The sequence below is a fragment of the Tiliqua scincoides genome, chromosome 2 (assembly GCF_035046505.1).
Source record: "Tiliqua scincoides isolate rTilSci1 chromosome 2, rTilSci1.hap2, whole genome shotgun sequence".
Taxonomy (NCBI): Eukaryota; Metazoa; Chordata; class Lepidosauria; order Squamata; family Scincidae; genus Tiliqua; species Tiliqua scincoides.
In genome coordinates this window covers 272,377,282-272,401,821 of record NC_089822.1, presented here as the reverse complement: position 1 = coordinate 272,401,821, position 24,540 = coordinate 272,377,282, and the positions used below count along the sequence as shown (strand labels likewise).

At 53.5% G+C, this 24,540-nt stretch overlaps 1 protein-coding gene and 1 pseudogene across 1 annotated transcript in view; both read right to left on the bottom strand.

Moving 5' to 3' along the window:
* LOC136639225 (alpha-2-macroglobulin-like) overlaps positions 1–5,300 on the bottom strand; it is a 52,079-nt gene extending 46,779 nt beyond the window's left edge. The window contains exons 1-3 of the mRNA XM_066613224.1: positions 5,192–5,300; positions 3,950–4,213; positions 3,190–3,437 (exon numbers count right to left, since the gene is read on the bottom strand). Of these exons, the coding sequence (XP_066469321.1) occupies positions 3,190–3,437; positions 3,950–4,213; positions 5,192–5,300 (621 nt within the window). The remainder of the gene's footprint in view (positions 1–3,189; positions 3,438–3,949; positions 4,214–5,191) is intronic.
* A 12,374-nt stretch (positions 5,301–17,674) lies between these two features.
* LOC136643336 (5S ribosomal RNA) lies at positions 17,675–17,794 on the bottom strand (annotated as a pseudogene).
* Between the last annotated feature and the right edge of the window lie 6,746 nt (positions 17,795–24,540).

The following is a 24,540-nucleotide window of genomic DNA, read 5'->3' as shown; positions in this document are numbered from 1 at the left end:
CTAACCCGCCCAACACTCAATTTTAGTGATGTCCCCCTGGTTCTGGTATTATGTGAGAGTGTAAAGAGCATCTCCCTATCCACTCTGTCCATTCCCTGCATAATTTTGTATGTCTCAATCATGTCCCCCCTCAAGCGTCTCTTTTCTAGGCTGAAGAGGCCAAACGCCGTAGCCTTTCCTCATAAGGAAGGTGCCCCAGCCCCGTAATCATCTTAGTTGCTCTCTTTTGCACCTTTTCCATTTCCACTATGTCTTTTTTGAGATGCGGCGACCAGAACTGGACACAATACTCCAGGTGTGGCCTTACCATCGATTTGTACAATGGCATTATAATACTAACCGTTTTGTTCTCAATACCCTTCCTAATGATCCCAAGCATAGAATTGGCCTTCTTCACTGCCACCGCACATTGGGTCGACACTTTCATCGACCTGTCCACCACCACCCCAAGATCTCTCTCCTGATCTGTCACAGACAGCTCAGAACCCATCAGCCTATATCTAAAGTTTTGATTTTTTGCCCCAATGTGCATGACTTTACACTTACCGACATTGAAGCGCATCTGCCATTTTGCTGCCCATTCTGCCAGTCTGGAGAGATCCTTCTGGAGCTCCTCACAATCACTTCTGGTCTTCACCACTCGGAAAAGTTTGGTGTCATCTGCAAACTTAGCCACTTCACTGCTCAACCCTGTCTCCAGGTCATTTATGAAGAGGTTGAAAAGCACCGGTCCCAGGACAGATCCTTGGGGCACACCGCTTTTCACCTCTCTCCATTGTGAAAATTGCCCATTGACACCCACTCTCTGCTTCCTGGCCTCCAACCAGTTCTCAATCCACGAGAGGACCTGTCCTCTAATTCCCTGACTGTGGAGTTTTTTCAGTAGCCTTTGGTGAGGGACCGTGTCAAACGCCTTCTGAAAGTCCAGATATATAATGTCCACGGGTTCTCCCGCATCCACATGCCTGTTGACCTTTTCAAAGAATTCTATAAGGTTCGTGAGGCAAGACTTACCCTTACAGAAGCCATGCTGACTCTCCCTCAGCAAGGCCTGTTCGTCTATGTGTTTTGAGATCCTATCTTTGATGAGGCATTCCACCATCTTACCCGGTATAGATGTTAGGCTGACCGGCCTATAGTTTCCCGGGTCCCCCCTCTTTCCCTTTTTAAAAATAGGCGTGACATTTGCTATCCTCCAATCTTCTGGTACCGTGGCCGTTTTGAGGGACAAGTTGCATACCTTAGTCAAGAGATCTGCAACTTCATTCTTCAATTCCTTAATAACCCTTGGGTGTATGCCATCAGGGCCCGGTGACTTACTGATCTTTAATTTATCAATGAGGTCTGAAACATCTTCTCTTTTAACCTCTATCGGAATGTCAGTCAAGGCTTCCTTGATCAGGGTCACACGTCCCCCCCCTCCCCAGACATTTATACCAACAGTGCCAACAGCAGCACCGGAGGGCTGGAGCCACTTGGATTAGGGAAGGTCCTGGAGGAAAGGCTCCACACCCCCTGCCCCGGGGCCATTCCCCATTTGCAGACCCCCCCCCCCCAGCTCCTGTGCAAAACTCTGCTTTGGCTCCTCACCACAGTCCTTGCAGCTTCTGGGCTAAAGGCACGCCCTGGACAGAGGTTGGCTCCTGCACACTGACTCCACCCCACAGGCACTCAGACACACCCCCCTTTGTCTGCAAGCAGAGGTGCACCTCGGGCCTGTGGCACTCAGGGCAGCAGCACTGTGACATCATGATGTCAGTTACAGGTTCTCCCGAGTCAGGAAGCAGCTTCTCTGGCGGGTTTCCTGCTTCTAACATATTTGAAGAAGCTTTTATTATTCCCCTTGATTATTCCCCTTGAGGTTGCGCATGCACATCATGGCTTGTACCCCGTAATGGATTTTTCCTCCAGAAATTGGTCTAATCCCCTTCTAAAGGCGTCCAGGCCAGATGCCATCACTACATCCTGTGGCAAGGAGTTCCACAGACTAATTACATGCTGGGTAAAGAAATATTTTCTTTTGTCTGTCCTAACTCTCCCAACACTCAATTTTAGTGGATGTCCCCTGGTTCTGGTATCAAGGTCAGGGAGACTCAGCCAGGCATGTAAAGAGGAGGGTCGTGTATTTTTCTGACCTTGCTCCTGAGCAGGGACTGGGCTTGGGTTGGCCCATCCATGCATCCACCTGACAAGAGTTGCGTCAGCAGCAGAATGTGGAGGGTCTGGGGTGGCCAATGGATTTGGGGTGCCTTTTGCAGCGAAGCTGCTGCCACTGCTGCCTTTCTGCAAACTGCTTCCCACTCACCCGAGTGAGAAGCAAATAAATCCCATCTTTATTGTGCGCCATGCATGCTGCTGGGAAACCCAAAAGGGCAGGACTCTCAGTTCATTTACTGCAGGGGTGCCTAAACCCTCAGGGACCCCTAATCTGCCCCACGGGGAGCCTCCAGTCTCCAATGAGCCTCTGGTCCTCTGGAGACTTGTTGGAGCCTGTGCTGGCCCGACACAACTGGTGTCAGCATGAGAGCAACCGTTCAACCTCTTGTGTGAGCTGCAGGCCAAGGACTCCCTCCACTACTTGCTGTTTTACATCTGTGATGCAACAGCACAGCGAAGGAAAGGCCAGCCTTGCTTCCTGCAAGGCTTTTTATAGGGCTTGAGCTATTGCAAGACCTTCATTCATTCCTATAAGTTCCATCACTTATACGTATATTCATTTATGTAAATTTAGGTACATTCAAATTTTAAATGTAGATTAATTCCTTTTCCTGGCCCCCAACTCGTGTCAGAGAGATGATGTGGCCCTCCTGCCAAAAAGTTTGGACGCCCCTGAATTTTACAGGGACAACACGAATGAATGTGTCCCTGTGCTGTGTCCAGGTTTCCCAGCAGCATGCGCAGAGCATAGGTTTTGAGTTCTCTTGTAGTGCAAGCTTGGCAAGCCCCAGAGGGCATCAGTGGACATGCTGGGTGGCGCTGCCGCTCCTCAGTCCATAGCAGTGCCCTGACACACACAAACCAAGCGGGCGAAGCATCTCCTGACATGGAGGTTAGAGTGGTAGGAAAGCCACCTGCTGAATTCTCCAGGTCAGGCAGGTGCTGAAGTCACAGAAACAGGCCAGGAAAAGTCCTGGCCCCTTTGGATTCCCAGCACTGGCACCGCTGGAGCGCCACCTGCCCTGCACTCACCCCCCCCCCCGTGTGGTCGTAGCGCTCCTGCAGGACCCGCAGGTCGGCCCGGAACCTCTGCTGGGTCCCCATGATGATGGCGTCCCAGTAGCGCCCCCCGATGGCCTCCTCCGCCCACCGCGCCCGCGACTCCACGTGGCCGACGCTGCTGCTGTAGAAGGCCAAGAGCTGGTCGTCCACGTAGCCGGCAGCCATGAACTCCGGGATCCCGTCTCCCGGGGACGAGACCCCCGTGTAGAAGTAGCTCACTGGCTCAAGGGTGGCTCACTGGCAGGCAGGCCCTGCGCCCTCCCGACACCCACCTCTGAGTGCCGACCCTGGGGGCAAACAACAGCAAGGAGGGCATCACCTTCTGGCCCAGTTTGGGGGCTTCCGAGACCTCGTGGGAAAAGCTGGCAGTTCCTCATTCTTACGCAAAGTTAGTCAAATTTGTGGCTGATCTGCGGGTTGTGAAACCTATTTACCCCGTGACCTGAGTGGAGCCTCCAGTGTCAGGGGCAGTCTACCTCCAAGAACTTGGGAGAAAAGACCCGGGAGAAGCTGTTGCTTTGCAGACCCCCCATGCAGTTTCCCCAGTGAAAACTCTCCCCCCCCCGTTGCTCTTTGTCCCGCGAAAGAATCCTCAAGTTGCAAACTCCCCGCACGTAAAGAACCGGTGAGCACACCGGGTGGGGGGGCTGTCCAGGAAAGTCCGGAACTCCCCCCCGCCCAGTGCTTCTCTTGTGCATGCATCCAGACAGGCTCAGCCCCCCCATCTTACCCACCAGCGCAGACCCCCAGGAGAAAGAGGCCCCAGGAGGCGGCGGGGGGAGGGCTCCGGCCAGACCCCTTCGCGGCCATCCCGCTCCAGGCAGCGCAGCCGGGGAGGCCCGGAAGAGCCCGAGGCAGCGACGCCACCGGTGACGAGGCAGGCCCTGCGGGGGGTTCAGTGCTCCGCCCGCAGCCCTGCGGAGGGCGCTTCGGGCCACGATCCCGCGCACCTCGCCCTCGGGGGAGTCAGGCCCGCTGAACCAAGCGAGGCTTCCTTCCACGGTGAAGGGGGGCCCCCCTCGTTAGAGGCATTCCTGCCCCCGGAGCGGCGGCGCAGCGGGAGGCGTCTTGTGACCCTTGCCCACCGTTCAGCGGCAGTGGCGTAGCTAGAGGGGGCGCAAAGCACTAAGTCTTCCGAAGGGGAGGCGCCGCTTGCACGCCGCGGTGAAGACTTAGCGCTTTGCCCCCCTCTAGCTACGCCACTGATCACTAGTGTCAGGTCAGCCCCCCCCCATGTCTGTTTTGTGATGATCAGGAATCGGGGCCCTTCCAGCGTCGGGGCTCTGCAATAAATCAATATTGCAATAAATTATATTGCAATATTGCAATATTTATAGCGCTGCAATAAATCAAGGACGTGAAAGGCTGAGTGCTCCTGCGCACGTACAAAGTTCGCCTCCTTCCCAGGCCGGCAGCCACAGAACGAGCTGCCCCGTTTTCCTTGGCAGAAAAGTCCAGTACGAGTCACAGGATGCGCAAGGAATGGACAAGGGCTTGAATGAGTAACACGATGGGCAGAAATCCCCCAGGTGCAGCTTCCCCACCACTGCTGGGAGGAGAAGTTTCACCTGCTGGAGTCACCTGTTGCAGCCCTCCCGCCAGATGAGGAGGGGCGCAACGTGCGACATGGCCCCCCCAGCCACTCCAGCCCTGCCATGGGAAATCAAAGCAGGGGCGCAGAGCAGTGGCGTAGCTGGGGGGGTGCAAAGCATTAGGTTTGCAGAGAGTTTCACCACAGCCTGCAAGGGGACTTAGAGCCCAAGTCTATGCTCGTCTACTCAGAAGTAAGTCCCATTTTAGTTCAATGGGGCTTACTCCCAGGAAAATGTGCATAGGCTTGTGACCTTAGTGCTTGCACCCCTCTAGCTACACCACTGGCGCCAGCTACATCCACTGCCAGCTAGCCAGCCAGCCGCCCCAGACTGGGGGCTAGGCTGGAGCAGGAGCGCCCCCTGCTGTCCGAAAGGCCCACCGGCTTCTTTTTCCCCGAAGAGGCGGCGCCTGCCTCGGACTCCCTGCCCTGAGCGGGGGAGGCGTCGTCGCCCTTCCTGAAACCGGGGCTGGCTCTCCCGCTGCAACATCCGTGGCCAGGAAGGCGTTTCCACAGCAGCTGCGTGGCTGGCCAACTTCCCCCTGCTGTAAGGGGGGAGGCAGGCAGAAGTTCGAGCGGTGCAGCTTTTCTCAAGGGAAAGCAACGCTGGCTGAATTTCTGCCTGCTGAAAGCACAGGAGCCCCTCTGGGGAAATGGAAGGGTCCTGCCAGGGACGTGCGGTGGGTGGGTTGGCAGGTGAGGCAGAGCCTCCCCACTGGAGTGTGAGGCGCCCAAGCACCCACAGCCCAGGCGCTCTGCCTCACCTGCCACCCACCCACTGCATGTCCCTGCAGAGGTATTACTCAAAAATGCCAAGGTTTTCACTCGTTTTAGCCACAATTTCAGCCACTCGCCCCTGCTCACTGGGTAAGAGGCACTTTGGGTGTGGGTGGTGCTCCTCTTCTTAGCAGGGGGAGAGTGACTGGCCCTCCTCACCCCAGCACTGTCTTTTCGAGTGGCTGCCTGCTGGTGGATCAGGCTAAAGGCCCATCTAGTCCAGCTTCCTGTATCACACAGAGACCCATGAAATGCCCCAGGGAGCCCACAAGACAACAGACCCACAGCCCAATCCTATCCACACTTAGGTAAGTAAGTGGGAGTAAGCCCCATTGACTCTAATGGGACTTACTTCTGAGTAGACATGCATAGGATTGGGCTGACAATCTGCATCCCAGTTGCATCTGCAACCTGCCTCTAAAACCAAGAGCTTGCACAGACCTACTATGACTTGTAACCCATAATGAACTTCTCCAGAAATATGTCCAATCCCCTCTTAAAGGCATCTAGACAAGATGCCATCAGTACTTCCTGTAGCAAAGAGTTCTACAAACTAATTACACACTGGGTAAAGAAATGGATAGAGAGATGCTCTTTACAATCTCACCCTGCATAATTTTGTAAGTCTCAATCATGTCCCCCCTCAGGCGCCTCTTTTCTAAGCTGAAGAGGCCCAAATGCCACAGCCTTTCCTTGTAAGGGAGGTGCCCCAGCCCAGTAAACATTTTGGTTGCTCTCTTTTGCACGTTTTCCATCTCCAGTATATCCTTTTTGAGATGTGGCGACCAGAACTGGACACAATACTCCAGGTGTGCCTTACCATCAATTTGTACAGCGGCATTACAATATTAGCTGTCTTGTTCTCAATGCCTTTCCTAATGATCCCAAGCATGGAATTTGCACTCTTCACTGCCGCCACACATTCGGTTGACACTTTCATCAAGCTGTCCACAAGGACCCCAGGATCTCTCTCCTGATCTTTCACAGACAGCTCAGAACCCATCAGCCTACATGTGAAGTTTGATTCTTTGCCCCAATGTGCAGGACTTTACGCTTACTTACATTGAAACACATCTGCCATTTTGCTGCACAGTCTACAAGTTTGGAGAGATCTCAGTTGGGAGAGTTTGGTTTGCCCAAGGAGACTCAGTGAACCACAGAGTGGGGAGGAAATTTTCCTACTTCAAAGCCAATGAATCTGCCACAACACTATGCAAGTGCTCCATGAGCACCCGTGAACTTGTTTCCCTGAGCATGTAAGAACATAAGAACAGCCCGGCTGGATCAGGCCATAGGCCCATCTTGTCTAGCTTCCTGCATCTCACAGTGGCCCACCAAATGCCCCAGGGAGCACACCAGATAACAAGAGACCTGCAAGGCTTCCTGGGAATTGTAGTTAAGAACATAAGAACAGCCCCGCTGGATCAGGCCATAGGCCCATCTAGTCCAGCTTCCCGCATCTCACAGTTGCCCACCAAATGCCCCAGGGAGCACACCAGATAACAAGAGACCTGCAAGGCATTCTGGGAATTGTAGTTAAGAACATAAGAACAGCCCCACTGGATCAGGTCATAGGCCCACCTAGTCCAGCTTCCTGTATCTCACAGCGGCCCACCAAATGCCCCAGGGAGCACACCAGATAACAAGAGACCTGCAAGGCATTCTGGGAATTGTAGTTAAGAACATAAGAACAGCCCCGCTGAATCAGGCCATAGGCCCATCTAGTCCAGCTTCCCGCATCTCACAGTGGCCCACCAAATGCCCCTGGGAGTCTGAGAGAGGGAAGCAAGGAGCCCAGATCCCACCCAGGGCAGCAGGCTAGAACCCTTTGGCCAGGTCTCCAACCACTTCCTTTTCCCCCCCAGAGGCAACGTTTGGAGCAGACAATTCCTCTCTCCAGGGGTTTGAGGCTCACTCTGGACACTCTTATCAACGTGGCAACTGCAGTTGGCTCTCACTCCAGACTTCCACCTGCATCCCCTGCAGGAACATGTCCAGGCCTTTCAACTGAAATCTGGCCAGTGCGGAAGAGGTACGAGTCCTCAGCGCCCTTCCGCAGGTGTTCTTTGTCAAAAGGTTAGGCGTGCCAGAGAGTCTGGTCCAACAAGAAGCTGATGGAACATACCAAGATCCAGGTCTACAGAGCTTGAGTCCTGAGTACACTTCTGTACTGCAGCGAGTCATGGACTCTTCGCTCACAACAGGAGAGGAAACTGAGCGCTTTCCACATGCGCTGCCTCCGGCGCATTCTCGGCATCACCTGGCAGGACAAAGTTCCTAAGATACTGTGAGATACAGGAAGCTGGACTAGATGGGCCTTTGGCCTGATCCAGCAGGGCTCTTCATACACCCCACAAGCCTCTTTCTGGAGTCATGGGGAAAGTGGCAAGTGAGGTATCAGAGCAGGTGCTGCAGCATGGCTGGAGGGTGGGGGTGGGATTGGAGCACTAAAAGGAAGAAACAGACCACCCAGAAGCAGAACTGCCTGCAGCTCTCCAGATCCACCTTTCAACCTTCCAAGACAGTGATTTTCAACCTTTTTCATCTCAAGGCACACTGACAAGGCACTAAAATGGTCAAGGCCACCACCAGGTTTTTGACAATTGACAAGCCACACCGTGCTGCCAGTGGGTGCTCACATCTCCCATTGGCCCTATTAATAAATGACCTTCCCCCAAATTCGTGTGGCACACCTGTGGACCACTCGCGGCACACCAGTGTGCCACGGCACAGTGGTTGGAAATGGCTGTGATAAGAGAAGGAGCAACTCCAGGCCACCCAGCCACATAAGGGGTAAGAGGAGGATTGGGAAAGCTTGCTGGGTGAGGGGTCCAGAGCCAATGGGAGCTGTCTTTTGAAAGATACCAGGCCGAATACAGGAGAAGAGGAGGAGGCTCGGAAAGGGTCCCTTGGTCTGTACATGTGCGCGCTCTCTCTCTCCCTTCTACAATGTGGGGATAATAATTCCCCATCCTTAGAGGGTGGGATTGCTGCATATAAAGTTTGTTGTTGTTGAGTTATAGGGTTGTCCTCTCCTGTGAGGTTCATCTGCTGGAATCAGGGACTTTTCTGTGGTGGTGCCAACCTTGGGGGATGCCTTCCCCCCTCCCCGTGAAGGCTGTAGTCTGGCCAAGGCCAAGGTCCTTGTATGGCCTGGTCACGGTCTGGTCCTGCAAAGAGGGTTTTACGAACTGTCTGATTTAGTCATGATTGGCCGCTGGGGAGTGGGGGGGCAGTGAGGATGGGTGGGAAGAGAGAGATTTGCCTGCTCTGGGTTTCCCTGCACTGCTCTTGATTGACCTGCTGCTGTTTTCCACCTATTTGCTCCCTGGAAGCCACTTCAAGCTTCTCAAGGGAGAGACAGAACGCATGTCTTTGAGATGAATCAATAAGCACCAGAACCTAAAGATCATTAGAACCAGCTTGGTGAGGCTGCTCTGAACTTCTCTCAGTTTTATCAAGGATTTCCTGGAAAGGCAGGAGGACAAAGAGAAACACAAAACATAAGGGGGAAGAAAGGTGACATGGAGAGTGCTTACTTGCAGGCGGTGGGATGGGAGTCACTGAAAGGGTTAGACTGAGAAAGAATATTACACCCCTTTGAGGGGGGTCTTCAGAGGGTCAGACATACCCCCTGCTCCCCACATCCTGAACTGCCCCTCCAAGCACAAACTCTTCCAACCACAGCCTTATATTGTGGGAAGTTGCAAAATGTCAAATCAGCAGACTTCAGAACCTCCCCTCAGCCCCATAAAATTTACTGACTGGATGCCTGATGGTGCACCAACTGCCCCTTCAAAGCTTGCTGTGGCCCCTCTTGGACAGAGACAGTCTGGCCACATTCATTATTTGTGTATTTAAGACATTTATGCTGCGTTTCCAAAAGCTCACTTACCAAAAGTAAGTGGATCACTTCTTTCCCAGATGACTGCAGCTCATTATACATGGGGCGGCCCTTGAAGGCTTCTCAGCATTCCTACTGGTTCCAGGAACTCTGCTGGGTCAGTGACAGGAACCAGCTGTAAGGTGCTCTCCTCACTGCTTTCAGGAACCATTCACAGTGATGGTCCCTGCCTAGGAAGCCCCTACTGGCCCAGGGCACCTGAAGGACTCTTTTCCCTCCCAGCATCTGCAGGAACCAGGCTGGGATCTGCCATTTCCAGGGATGCTGGATTTTGTCACCTGGGAGCGCCTGCTACTTCTGCGGTTTTCTGATGAGCTTCAAGGCTTACGGATTGTGGGTTGTCATCACATTATTTCCATACTTCACTGTGCCCTGAAATGTTTGTGCTGATGGGAAGCTCCAGATATAGGAATATTCTCCTCCTAGACGGGGGCTTCACTGACTTGTGACCCTCGTCCTCTGGACAACCACTCCTCCCTCCCCCCAGAACAATCCCATGCCTTTACAACAGCTACTCAGGACCAAAGGACTGAGTCTCTTGAATTTCACAGGGAGTTAGAAAGAAGCTGTCAGTGTTGGGTTTGGCTTTTATAATTATTATCTGTTTTTGCCTTGATTGAGGTGTGAGCTGTTTTATCCATTACTGCATGATCCTTGTCTTATACAATTACCTATTATTGCTTTAATCAACTGCTGTGTTGCCTATCATCACTTCAATTGACAATAGACAATACTGTCGCTTTAATTAGCAATATTTTGGGTTCAGGTACGAATGTGCGGAACGAGTGAGAGCTGCTGATGCTGGATTTGCTTCCAGAAGGCTGAACCAGGGACGGGCGCAGGGAGCTGCATGTCCTTGGAGGGATGGGGCAGGATGACCTCAGAGATCTGGACTGGAGAGAAGAACTTCCTTGGATTGATGAGGAATAGTTGGGACTGATGTTGGGACTTTTCACGTTGAGGGGTTGACTCTAAGAAACCTCCCTACGTGCAAGTCTCTGGCAGAGGAAGCACAGATGGAGCTGGGAGAGGGGACGACCCAAGGTCAGGCAGTGCTGTCACCGCCCAGTGCTAGGAAAAATCCCTATTCCTAAAATGGGGCCACAAAGGAGGATGAAAACAGCCAGTGGGGTCCGGGCCTGAGAGAGAAGCCAACCAGACACCACAGGGAGGAGGGTCACAACGCACCCCCAGCCGTCCCTTGCATCTGCTCTCAACTCGAGCTGGACACAAACAGCCCAGTTGAATCACCACGTCATCTGCAAACCAACATGGAGGAGGCAATTTTAGCCTTCAGAACAGCAGAGAGAGGTTGAAAGAGCAGAGCAGGCACTGACTGAATGACTTCTGGGTAGAAGTGAAAGGAGTGGAAAGAGCGAAACCTCAAAAAACAAGCCGTCAGAAAGCAGGGAAGGCCTGTATTAAATAAGGTTGCATATAAAAGTCAGGCATTTAGACAGGAATACAGAACACAGCAGACTAAAAATAATAAAAGCAGCTTCCTCAAACTTACTAAATCCCAGCACTCACCCAGGTAAGCATCTGCTTCCCCAAACTCCTGTTCTGAGTTCTGCCTAAAGAACTTCCGCCCGCTTTGAACTAATTAGTTCCCCCAGCTTAGCCACAGCTAGATCTAGTGGCCTGCAAAAACTACCCCTGTACCCCAGCACCAAGCCAGAAGGAGACTAGGAGGTGGCTGGCTTGTCTGTGATTCTGCAGGGTCCCTCTTTAAGCAGCAGCCCTTTCGGTACAGCAGCACCACCTCAGCTCTCCACCACTCAGCAGTCTCTGTTGGATTAGTCCCTTAGTCAGGGTACCAGTTCGTGGCCCATCCTCCAGTCCATCAGTCAGGGTGCCAGTTCAGTGTTTGTCCGCCAGTCCGTGACATGTTCCAGGAAGTTGTTTGTTTGCCCGTCCGTGAGTTGGTGTGCCGGAAAGTCAGTTAGCCAGAGAGTCCGTCCGATAAGTAGAGCCGTAAGTCAGTCTGTGAGTCAACAGGCCAGTTTAGCCACAAAGCCAGTCCATTCAGCCAGCAAGTCTCCTCTCCCTCCTCCACTCTGTCTCCAACTACAACCCACAAACTCTTCCTGCATCAGGTGCTGTTTGTATCCCTGAAGACCTCATTGCCTCTAGTGGCTGCAGCTGTGCAGCACACCCTCTGCTGAAAGCCCAGACCTTAACCCCATATTCTCCAGATTCACCACAGCAGAGGGCCGCTGCAGACACCACATCCAATCTCCTTGCCAGATCTTCTGTGATTCCAGTAAAGCATCTCTTACAGAATCTGCACAAGTCTTCCTTCTGTCTGGCTCAATTGGCATCCATGAGGGGAAGGATTAGGCAGTCACACCCCCTCCCGCTTGGAGTACTGTTTTATACCTTTCTCCCAGCAGGAGCTGCAATCCAGCTGAAGCTTGGAGAAGGTTGTGCAACTAGCTGGCAACTCACTCCTCCTCCCATATAGAAAGCACAAGAAGAGTCCATCAGCAATCAAGGTGTCCCTGAGGGAATTTAAACTGTGCAGAGCTAGGGGCCCATCCTCCAGTACAGTTACAATGCATCCCTAGGGTAAGGGAACACATGTCTTTTCTCAGCACGCTAATGAGCTGCTTTCCCACAGCATAGAAAGCGGACACTGCCAGGCCCCAGAGGCATCGGGCAGAGGCCTACTTTCCACCCTTCCACCAGATTGACACTTTTCTGTGTCACACAAATTTTCTAAGGTACGGACTGCAGGGATGGGAAAACCCAGTGCGGCTTGACTCAAGTCAAGTCGATGAGTCACCGCCCCGCCCCTGCGAAAAAGTCTCATAAAGAGGCATGTTCCAAGCATGTGAGTCACCCTTTAGTGACTCTAATGGACGAGTTGAGTTGCCCCCTTTAAAAAGCCCGCTGTGGAAAAAATGGAGCTGCTGCTGAGTGGTGTGCGTGTGTCGGAGTTGTCTTTACTCACTCCCCTGCTGCCCTCGTCCATCTGTAACAGGGCGGGAGGGGGTAGGAGGGACTGAGTGAGAGCCGGGACAGAGGCGCTGAAAAGGAGGAGGGTCACAAGCAGTAGCTGCAAGGCTTACCAGATGATCCGATCCTTGGCAGCCCTACTCAGAATTAGTCCCACTGTAGCCAGTCATTCAATGAGGGTTGCCCCTCCCCTCTTGTCCTCCTGCCCTCCCTCAGCCAATGGAAATATGAGAATGCCCACCCTTTGTCCAATGATAATCGGTTCCTTCCTTCCTTCCTATCAGAGAAGGGAAAAGAGAGCTCAGGCATGGGATGAGTGCCAAGTCACGGGGGCACTTTCAGCGTCTTCCACAAGTGCAACTCACGAGTCACCGAGCCACCCGAAATCACACATTTTCACAACTCACGTCTAAGGCACTGACTCAAGTTCCCAACCCTGAGGGATTCCACAGGGAAAAGGGCTGACCGCAGGGGACTGCCGCTGCAAAGGGGTGTCAAAGTGGATTGCGTGTGAGAACAACAAGGGGCTGTGACCAGGGCCGGCTTGAAACCAGTTGGACCAATCTTTTCGTTGTCATTCCCTTTTCCCTCTCACATAACACCAGAACCAGGGGACATCCATGAGTGTTGGGAGAGTTAGGACAGACAGAAGGAAATATTTCTTTACCCAGCGTGTAATTAGTCTGTGGAACTCCTTGCCACAGGAAGTAGTGATGGCATCTTGCCTGGATGCCTTTAAGAGGGGATTGGACCAATTTCTGGTGGAAAAGTTCATTACGGGTTACAAGTCATCGTAGATATGTGCAAGCTCTTGGTTTTGGAGGCAGGCTGCCTCTGTTTGCCAGACGCAGGGGAGGGCACCAAGATGCAGGTTGTGCCTGTAGTCTTGTGTGCTCCCTGGGCATTTGGTGGGCCACTGTGAGATGCAGGAATCAGGACTAGATGGGCCTTTGGCCTGAACCAGCAGGGCTGTTCTTAGTATAGTATTGGCAACCTTCAGTCTCGAAAGACTATGGTATCGCGCTCTGAAAGGTGGTTCTGGCACAGCGTCTAGTGTGGCTGAAAAGGCCAATCCGGGAGTGACAATCCCTTCCACACCGGGAGCAAGTGCAGTCTGTCCCTGGTCTGTCTCCCTGGCTATGGGCCTTCCTTCTTTGCCTCTTAGCCTCAGACTGTTGGCAAAGTGTCTCTTCAAACTGGGAAAGGCCATGCTGCACAGCCTGCCTCCAAGCGGGCCGCTCAGAGGCCAGGGTTTCCCACTTGTTGAGGTCCATCCCTAAGGCCTTCAGATCCCTCTTGCAGATGTCCTTGTATCGCAGCTGTGGTCTACCTGTAGGGCGCTTTCCTTGCACGAGTTCTCCATAGAGGAGATCCTTTGGGATCCGGCCATCATCCATTCTCACGACATGACCAAGCCAACGCAGGCGTCTCTGTTTCAGCAGTGAATACATGCTAGGGATTCCAGCACGTTCCAGGACTGTGTTGTTTGGAACTTTGTCCTGCCAGGTGATGCCGAGGATGTGTCGGAGGCAGCGCATGTGGAAAGCGCTCAGTTTCCTCTCCTGTTGTGAGCGAAGAGTCCATGACTCGCTGCAGTACAGAAGTGTACTCAGGACGCAAGCTCTGTAGACCTGGATCTTGGTATGTTCCGTCAGCTTCTTGTTGGACCAGACTCTCTTTGTGAGTCTGGAAAACGTGGTAGCTGCTTTACCGATGCGCTTGTTTAGCTCGGTATCGAGAGAATGTGTGTCGGAGATCGTTGAGCCAAGGTACACAAAGTCATGGACAACCTCCAGTTCATGCTCAGAGATTGTAATGCAGGGAGGTGAGTCCAGAAATTGTTGACCTCTAGTAATGTCTAGCTCTGCCTTGAACAAGAACCGACCTAGACATGCTAAGCAGTTGGCTGTATGTTAACGTGTGTTTACCCTGTTCCTTCACATTTAAATGGAAGTGGTGGGTCTCCTGTTTACACAAAAGGAGTATAGGGGAGGAGAGTGAAACCAGCTCTTTTCCCTGCCTTATGTCACAGCTTTCTTCCTTTCATGCTTACTGCTAATATCGGAGTTGTAACAGAGAAAACCTCTTTAAAAGCTGCAGAGTGCATGAAAATAAATTGGAGGAGAGATGGGTTTTGCTCTTCTTCCTTATGTTCTCCTTTATGTACAAAAGGTAAATCTCCTCCCACCTTACTTTTCATTCACCTCTAGTCTGGCCCAAATCCGACAGAAATAGAACATTGCTAATTCATTAATGCTCTTAATTGGACCAGACAATGCTTACAAGTCCGGAAAGTAAGTTTTGAGCAGTGGCATAGCTAGCAGGGGGCAGGACTGGTCCGACCCGGGTACCATCCTGGGGGGTGACACACCACAAATGCCCCAACATCGCTAACATATGAAGGTTCAGAGCAACCCCATCATGCCATATATCGTTGGATGTGGATGTTCCAGTGGAATGCAATGCAAAAAACCGGATTGAAATATCCCCTTTCCATCAAAAGTTATGGCCAAAACTGGCTGTTCTTATGAATTTTTTAAAATAAATCCATATGTTTATACTGTTTATATCTGGAATTTTTGTTTACTGTACTTGACTGTGAACCTGGGAAACAAAAGGCGAGAGAGAGAGAGAGAGAGAGAGAGAGAGAGAGAGAGAGAGAGAGAGAGAGAGAGAGAGAGAGAGGTGGCAGCAGGGAGGGGAAAGTTCTCAGCTGGAGGTTCTGGGGAGTCCCCATCAGTAAGGGGAGAGTTGGACAGTCCCAGTTGCAAGCTGGGGAGGGTCATAGGAGTCACAGGACCTGGGTGGCACACCATGCCATGGGGGTGGCAATGCAACCCTGTTGCAGCTGCCATGGTCCCGCCCCCATCGCTTGCAATTGCTCCCCCTCCAAATGGGACCAGAGCTATGCTCCGATCACGTACGAAGGGGGTTCTGAGGGCTGAGGAGGCTGCACGCCTCTGGCCTCTGGAAGGCTCACATCACTTCCAGTTTTTGGTCGGAAACCGGAAGGAACAATTTTCCATCTCCTGGAGGCATTCTGTGAGCCTCCCTGGCCCTCACGCAGCCTACCTGGCCCTTAAAACCCCTCCAGTTGTGACTGGAGTGCAGTTCTGGTCCCGTTTGTTGGGACAGCCCTGTAAGGTGTCTCCTGGGGTGGCACATCTTCCAGCCACACTGCTGGACAGTCCTGCTCTGGATGGGTCCCAGGTCTGGTTACGTGAGTGTCCATCATAATTCCTTCTGGCGGGAGGTGTGGTTGACCAGAAGGACAGAAGATCGGGCTGCCCCACACAATGTCAATATTTTTCCACTCTGGGGAACTCTCCAGGCACGCAGAAGAACGTAAGAACAGCCCCACTGGATCAGGCCGTAGGCCCACCTAGTCCAGCTTCCTGTATCTCAGAGCGGCCCACCAAATGCCCCAGAAGATGCCCCTTCCAATGGCACAACAATACCCTGAACAGATCCAGTGCCTCTTCAGGCGGCTTTGCTAAGCTCAAGTGATGCCATTGCTGACCCCTGGCAGAGTCTGGAACTGCATTCTCGCAAACATGTTTTCTCCAGCTCACACCTGCGCATGGAGACACACAGGGAGTCCAGGTGTTGCACTGATGACTGCCCTCACTGTTATTACCCAAATCACGGTGTTCTATTCTCCAAAGGTCAAGGAAATCTTTTTACTGAAAGATCATCTTTAACTTCATCAAAATAGACTGTGTCTGAAGAAACAGCTGCAGAAATAGCTTCTGGTCCACGGAGAGCTTGGAATGGGAATTCAGCCAGGCAGGACCTCTGCTGTGAAGCTTCATATCACCCCCTTCAGATGCAGCCACTGAAAGGACTTGCAGCCTCCGCCTGGACTGCAGCCTCCGCCTGGGAAGACGGTCTTGGCTTCCAATCCGCGGCAGGTGTTGGAGAGCAGATGCTGGGAGATGACTGCAGCAGGGGTGCCCAGACTGCTGCTGCTGCTCCTGGTCCCTGTGGCCTGGGGGGGCCTAAAGGCAAAATGCCCCCATTCTGTGATCAGGGAGGAGAAGGAGCTGCTCAATTATTACAGGCCAGGAGACTACCTCCTCGGTGGGGCCGTTTCCACAACCAGCGTCTTCTTTCAGCCACGGCCCTTGACTGAGCCTCCTTCAACCAGCATTTCCATGTAAGTCTAGAGGGGCTGGTGATGAGGGCTTGGAGGCTGCTACAGCCCCTTCTGATGTCATGGCTTCCAGCCACCCCAAATTGCAGGGGGGGGGGTCTTTTCCTATTGTGTCCTTGTCTCGGCTAAATCAGCAATCCTTCTGCCTATGGGGGAAAATCTGGGAATGCATCCACACACTAAGGCACCATTTGGAGTGCCACTTCACAGCTGTAGTCAGTTGCAGCCCCCACACTTGGGGAGAGTGCCCCCCCCCCCCGGCTCACTGGTGGTGATTTGAACCTGTGTAGATCCCAGCTCCTCTTAGCAGGTCCACATCCCCACCACCCACACCCTGCAGCCTGAGCAGTGAGTCAGGCAGTCGGAGTTCTCTGCAGTCCTCAACCCTCCCCTGCCCTCCCCTGAGAGGCTGCTTAGGGAAAGCACATCACCAACCGACTCCCAATTTCTCCCCCTTACCCCAACCTCACAAGCCATGAGCCTGGCCAGGCAGAATGATCAATGATGACTTGATTAATTCCCCCTCCCTTGCAAAAGAGGCAAGCCCCCTGCAGTCCTCAAGGTGCCAATTCAGCCCCTGAGCAATCAGCCAGCCCTGCAGGGCTTCCAGGGTGGGTGCAAATCCTCTGGCCATTGCTGCTGGGAGGGAGAAGTGCTGGGCTCTGAGAAGCACCTGCATCTCCAGGCAATGTGTCCTTTGCACACAAGGCCACTGTGATTCCTGAGCTGGGCTCCCCTGACCACCATCCCGACCAATGAAATCTTCCCCCCACCCAGCCCCTAACAGAGAGAGCACCTGCTTTGCGGGTCAGGTTCAATCCCTGGCAGTCCAGCCTTCCCCACCTGACACCCTGAGGAGCTGCTGCCAGTCAGCGGGCAATGCTGAGCTCAGGGGCCAAGGGACTGACTCAGTCCAGGCAGCCTTAGATGCTCACCTGTGCAGAGGATGGGGTTGGGGAGGGGCCCTGCCCTGGCTTCCTTTTAGAGTGAAGAAGGTTGGTCACCTCACAGCATGGATGTCCAGCCTGGACTGACTGGTTGGCAACCTTCAGTCTCGAAAGACTATGGTATCAGCCTACAGCACCCGGTATTCCCACGCGGTCTCCCATCCAAGTACTAACCAGGCTTGACCCTGCTTAGCTTCCAAGATCAGACAAGTTCGGGCATGTGCAGGGTAACAGTTGCTGTCAGCCTGACACGCCTAAACCCAGCCCTATGCATCAACAACCTGGCACAGTCCTTTTGTTTCAGGAAAGCAGGCACACGGTACTGGCTCATCCTGTCCTTCCTGTTTGCCACTGAGAAGATCAACCGGGACCCCAGGCTCTTGCCCAATGTCACGCTGGGCTACAACATCTACAACACCTATTCTGATGCCCAAGTGACTTCCGATGCCCTTGTAGACCTGCTCTCCACTGGAGAGACACGTGTTCCAAACTATAGCTGTGGAAGGCAGAGACGGCTTCTGGCAGTTCTTGAAGGGGCTGAAGCTGGCCTCTCCAGCCATATTTCAGCCATGTTGACTGCCTACAAAATTCCCCAGGTGAGAGTGGGTGGAGGGCACAGGCTGCGTCTCGTCCCACGTGGCTGCCTCCCGTCCAAAAATGAGGTGGGGCATGCAGTGTGTGAGTAGGCTGAACAGAGAAGCACTGCCTAGTTCCGTGGACGTGTCCTTGCAGTGGGTGGGGGCTTCCTTGCATCAAAATGAAAAAGTGTTTTGCTCACTGTTAACAAGCTCAGGCCACCAAATATGTGACCTGAAGATAAATCCAAACATCCATCTCTCCTTTCCCTTCCCAGGTCAGTTATGCTTTCACGGCTCGTGTTCTGAATGACAGAACTTGGTTCCCCTTTTTCTATCGGATATTCCCCAAAGAGCCCCAGTATGTGGGGGTGGCCAGGCTGCTCCTGCACTTCCAGTGGTCCTGGGTCGCTCTGGTTGCTGCAGACACTGACAATGGAGAGCGGTTCATCAGGACCTTGACGCCCGAGTTAACTCAGAGCGGCATTTGTGTCGCTTACTCCCAGAGCATTCCAGGGATAACTACAGGTAAATTGGTGCTCCGTTCGGAATCACTCCCCAAGGAGAGACAAGTCAATGTGTTCCTTTACTATGCAGAGACTGATTTCTTCATAGATGGAATATTCATTATACAACGGGCAGTTGAAATCTTAATAAAACCAATAGTGGGGAAAATCTGGATCACAACAGCCTTTTGGGACATCACCTTGGACCTGAGGCCGAATCATAAGCTTTTCCAGCACATTCAGGGACTTTTTTCCTTCTCCATCCAATCAATGAAAAGGTCAAATTACAATGATTTCGAAAAGCTTGTCTTTACCTGGCAGCGGTTAGTGGAGGGGGGATTTCACTGTGCGTTTCCGAAGCCTGTTCTGTCCGTGAAAGGCTGGACGAGGTGCAGAGAAAGACCGCAGCCCCTGCCTTGGGACGTGATGGAAAGAGCCCTGGCCCAGGACAGCTATGCCATCCACAGCGCTGTCCAGGCCGTGGCGCAAGCCTTACACGCCGCGACTTCGTCTCGACTCCTGCAGAGGGTGGTGGAGGCCAGGGGCAGCCTGGAGGTTCCGAGGGTGCAGGCATGGCAGGTACTCCTCTCCCCACCCAGACAGTCAGGGCTACTGATGGGCCTTGGAACAAGCTCAGAAGGAAGTGAAATGGCACGTATCTTTCAGGGAATCCAGTAGTGAATCTCCCTGCACAGGTCCTTCTCTTTTCCCCTCCAAGTGGCTCCAGGGGACATAGAACATCCAGCAGCAGCCCTCGAGGCAGGGCCTAGGAGAGCGGGGTAAAGGGGGTAATTTGTACCTGGGCCCAGGGTAAAAAGGGAGCCAAAAGAGGGGGCCCAGAAATTTTCTGGGATCAGACGTTTTCCAGTCTCAGCCAGACTCACTGACCACATAGGATGCTGGGGGCATTGCCGTGGGCATGTGACTGCAACTGTTGCCACAAGCCATACGCACCAGGCCCAGGAACATTCCTGAACAGTGTCACATCTGAGAGGAAGCTGGCCTGCTACAGTGGATCCACTTCTCATGAAGGAGTGTAGAGGAGCACAGGGACACGGCTGTGGGACTGCAGAAGTCTGTTCTGGTGTAAACAGGACGCTTTTCTTTCTGGGGTGAGAATGAACGCTCGTCTCCTGCAATGGTTTTCTGTATTGGAAAGATCTGAGAGAGACATAGGAGTGGGTTTGGTTTTCCGTATTGCTGTATCTAGTGGCCAATGCCGGGCAGGCAGGTAGAACTGAGTCAGGACGGCTTCATAAAGATTTCACACCTGTAGCAGAACATTCACATGACCCTGTGAAGGAAAAATGGGGGGGGGGCTGGCCGGGGCAAAGCTGAGCCTTGTGAAGAGCTCATAGTTTACTGCCCCTGTTTTCCGCTACCCTCTCTTTACTAGGGAAACTGGTAGATGAGTCCACGCCACGATCAAAGCCAGACAGAAAGAGAACACCTTGAAAAAGACTTCTTCATAAGAACATAAGTAGAGCCCTGCTGGATCAGGCTAAAGGCCCACCTAGTCCAGCTTCCTGTATCTCACAGTGTCCCACCAGATGCCCCAGGGAGCACACAAGACAACAGGCACAACCTGCGTCCCGTTGCCCTCCCCTGCATCAGGCAGGCAGCCTGCCTCTAAAACCAAGAGCTTGCACAGACCTACTATGACTTGTAACCCGTAATGAGCTTCTCCTCCAGAAATTGGTCCAGTCCCCTCTTAAAGTCATCCAGACAACATGCCATCACTACTTCTTGTGGCAAAGAGTTCCACAAACGCTGTACAAACTAATTACATGCTGGCTAAATAAATATTTTCTTTGTCTGTCCTAACTCTCCCAACACTCAACCCTGGATGCCTGCTGGTGCAGGTAAGGCCACACAGGTGTTGGGAGGGAGGTGAGAAGAGGGTGGAACAAGTAGATGGCAGAACAGGAAGCACTTTCTAGACCCAATTTCCCTTCACCTGTCAAGGCGGTCATGCACCAGTGATATTGCTTACACAGGTCCAAGTTGACCCATGGCGACAGTGGGGGCTTACGCTGAAGCAGGGGAACAAATGTTCCCTTCCGCCAAGGAGGCCTCAGCATGCCCAAACTCCCTCCCCTCACGGGATTCAGCAAATGCCACGTTGGGGCTGCTCTGTTACTGCATGGGGAGTTGCAGTGATCGAGTTGCCTGTGTCTCTCCTGGACTGAGTCAGGATTAAAGGCAAAGGCGTACCTGGAGGGGGCAAGTGGGGTAGATCTGCTTCTGGGCAGCAGAATAGAAAATGGGGTTTAGACAAACCAACCAACCAGCCGTTTTCATTGGCATCGTCCCTGACTCATAGGAGATTCAAACTCCGTGAAGCACCCAACACGGTCCCCTGACCTCTGATGTTTCTCTTTTGTGTCAGCTCCATCCTTTCCTGAGGAACTTTGGCGTCTACAACACTTCCCTGGAGGGCGTGTATCTGGATGGGGACGGGGATCTGGCATCCGACTTTGACATTGTGAACTGGGTGGTTTTCCCCAACAAGTCTGTTGTCAGAGTGACAATTGGGAGCCTGGCAAGACGACACAGCCCACCAGGCCTCCACGTCACCATAGACCAGGGCGCCATTGTGTGGCCTGGATGGTTCAACCAGGTGGGGAAATCCATGATTTCTAATATCTAATAAAATAATAGATGCATCATCTCAAGATTCAAAAGCTGAGAGTCCTTTTCCTGCCCACATATTTTACAGGAGAAAACTCCTGACAGCAGGAATAGATCAAAGGTGGGAGCAGTGTGTGATGGGCAGGCAACTAATGTGGGTTCTGGTGGCAACAAGCATGGCTGGGGCAGCCACACCAAAACCCAATGCAAAACATGGAAGGGGGGTCCTGAGGTTACAGTCAGTGACTTAAACTGGCAGCTGGAGAAGCTGACCTGCAGCAAGTGGAAGAGCCTCCTCTGTTGACAGGGCAGAAGGTCTTTAGGAAAGTCTTAGACCCATATCAGTCCTGTTGCAGTTTGCGTTGTGGAGTGGAACTGCCTGGGTGGCCTTGGAGGACAACCCACAGCAGAATCTGGGTGTGCAAGTGTGTTCTGCAGTGGAATTCGGCCCCATCAGCTATGACGTTTTTCGGGACCACCTGGCCACTCTGGGGTTGGGGGCAGTGTGTGGTGCTGGTTCCAGACTTGCTGGAGAGTGGTCTACATGTGGCAGCACTGGGGCTCTATCCTTTGACCTCCTGAGTCCCACAGGATCCTACCTTGTCAGGAGCCCATGCTGCTGAATGTCTTTGTGGAACTTCTGGGAGAGCCAGGATTTGGAGTGCAGCATCACCATGAGGATCAGGGAGGGGTCTTTTCCCAATTCTGCCCCCAAGCTCTGGCCTCAAGAACTATCTTGGGGTGCCTGCTAACCTCAGACTCGAGGTCCTGTTGGGTCCCCCCAACTGTGTGACTCACTGCTACAGACCAACGGCTCCCCCACCACACAGACTCTCCTTGATGCACCTTGTCTTCCTGCTTAGACCCTGCCTCAGTCAAGGTGTACCGCCAGCTGCCGCCCGGGATACAGCAAGATGATTCAGGAAGGAAGGCCGCTGTGCTGCTACGCGTGTGCTCAGTGCGCAGAAGGGACCGTCTCCTCCCATGAAGGTGGGGGGCTCCAGAGCGATGGGCTGTTCGTGGGGAGTGGGGCAAAGGTTGACTCAGACCCATTCTGTGGAGGTGTCCAGACAGTCCTTAAGTCAGAGCCCTTCTTGCTTTGTCTTCCTTTAACAGCCATCATTTATCTCAGAAAATGCTTAGTGAGAAATTACTCCGGACACTAAACTGTGTCTGCAGGTGGGGGGGGGGGGGAGAAGTGGGGGCAGGACTGGACACAGCCAGCTGCAGGCTCTCCCTGTGGTTCAAACTGCATTACTGTCTGTCCGCGAAACCTTCCTAAATAAGTGACACGGCAGTAGGAGGTTGGTTGGGTTCTCTTTGGCCAGTACGTCAACCTGCCTCGGCCTGTCCGTCCATCCACAGCGCTTTGTGCTCCAGACCAGGGCCAGCCCGAACCCCCAGCCTCTGAGGCAGCCTGCTGAGTCCTGCCCTCCCACCTGATGCCCCACCCTCTGTGTGGTCCTCTCCAGCCCCACTTGCCCCTGCCTTTTCCAGGCCCTGCAGCGGGAGGAGAGGAGAGTGGGGAGCTTCAGAGCCTTCTCTGTTGTTCACTCCTCCGCATTCCTCTTCCATTTCCTTCCTGCTTCTCAATCCCGGGAGTGGAAGGAGGGGGAGGCAGAGGTGGTGACCCCTGCCCAGCTGTGCCTAGAGTGACTGCCTCGGTTGACATGCACAGACCAGCCCTGATCCCAGTCCTGAGGGTCGCTTTCAGGCACTGGTGACAATTGAACCTGCCTGTCTGCACTCCAGTCCCGTCTCCTTCCACGGAATGTCGCCCTCCCTTCTCTCCACTGCACGTTGTCGGAAGCCAAGGACTCCCCCAGCCTGGATCAGTTGAGGTCTCTTGCAGAAGTGCTCACCCGCAACAGTGTTCATGGAATGAAGTCAGACACGAGGCTCAGTCCTAGTGACTGCTGGTGCGCCGAGTAGCGCATGGCCAGAGCACCTGTGGGAAGGCTGGAGCCTTCCTGTGTGTGTGGCTGATACCTGCTGGAGCAGGTCAGCCAGTGGGAGGGGGGAGGGGGTAAGGGCAGGGAGGAATGGGGCCGGAGGACAGAGCGAAGAGAGGGCAGAGTTATCGGACCACCCCCTCCCCCGCTCAAGCTAGATACATTGTGGGTGTTTCTGGCATGGCTGTACTGGTGGGGGGGGGGGAGTTGATTGGGCTGACAGACTATTAAGGGATGTAATGCAGATTAAATGATGTTGGAGACACTGTTGTTGTTGTTTTTCATTTCAGATGCAGATCATTGCGACAAGTGTCCGGAAGACCAGCATCCAAACAAGGCCCAGACTCAGTGTGTCCCCAAGGTCATAACTTTCCTGTCCTACGAAGACTATCTGGGGGCCCTTCTGGCGTCTTCTGCTCTGGTCTTCTCCCTAACCACGGGTTTAGTGTTAGGAGCCTTCATCAAACACCGGGAGACTCCAGTAGTCAAGGCCAACAACCGGGACCTCTCCTACGTCCTCCTCGCCTCCCTCCTGCTCTCCTTTTTGTCCTCCTTTCTGTTCATCGGCCGGCCAAGGAGGGTGACCTGCCTCCTCCGCCAAACGGCCTTCAGCATCATCTTCTCCCTGGCCCTCTCCTCTGTCTTGGCCAAAACCGTCACCGTGGTGGTGGCCTTCATGGCCACCAAGCCAGGAAGCAGGATGCGGAGGTGGCTGGGGAAGGGCTTGGCCAACGCCATCATCCTCTCGTGCTCCGCTGTCCAGCTCGGCCTCTGCACCGCCTGGTTGGGGATCTCTCCACCCTTCCCAGACTCCGACAGGCACTCCCAGCCCGGCCAAATCGTCCTGCAGTGCAACGCGGGGTCCGTCACCCTGTTCTACGGCGCTTTGGGCTACCTGGGTTTCCTGGCCGCCGTCTGCTTCACAGGGGCCTTCCTGGCCAGGCGGCTGCCCGGGGCCTTCAACGAGGCCAAGCTGCTCACCTTCAGCATGCTGGTCTTCTGCAGCGTGTGGGTGGCCTTTGTGCCCGCCTACCTGAGCACGAAGGGGAAGCACACGGTGGCCGTGCAGGTCTTCTCCATCCTGGCCTCCAGCGCCGGGCTGCTGGGCTGCCTCTTTTTCCCCAAATGGTACATCATTGTGTGGAGGCCAGATCTGAATAGAAAGGAACAGCTGATGATGAAAAGGAAAGACAGTGTCTGACTCACTGCTGGGCAAACCGCCAGGACAGGCAGAGGGAGGGGGCCGTGTGGGGGGGAGGGGGCCGTGCGTGTTGAGCTGGACTCGGCATTTTACAGGGACCAGAGTCAAATTCAACAGGATCGGTTT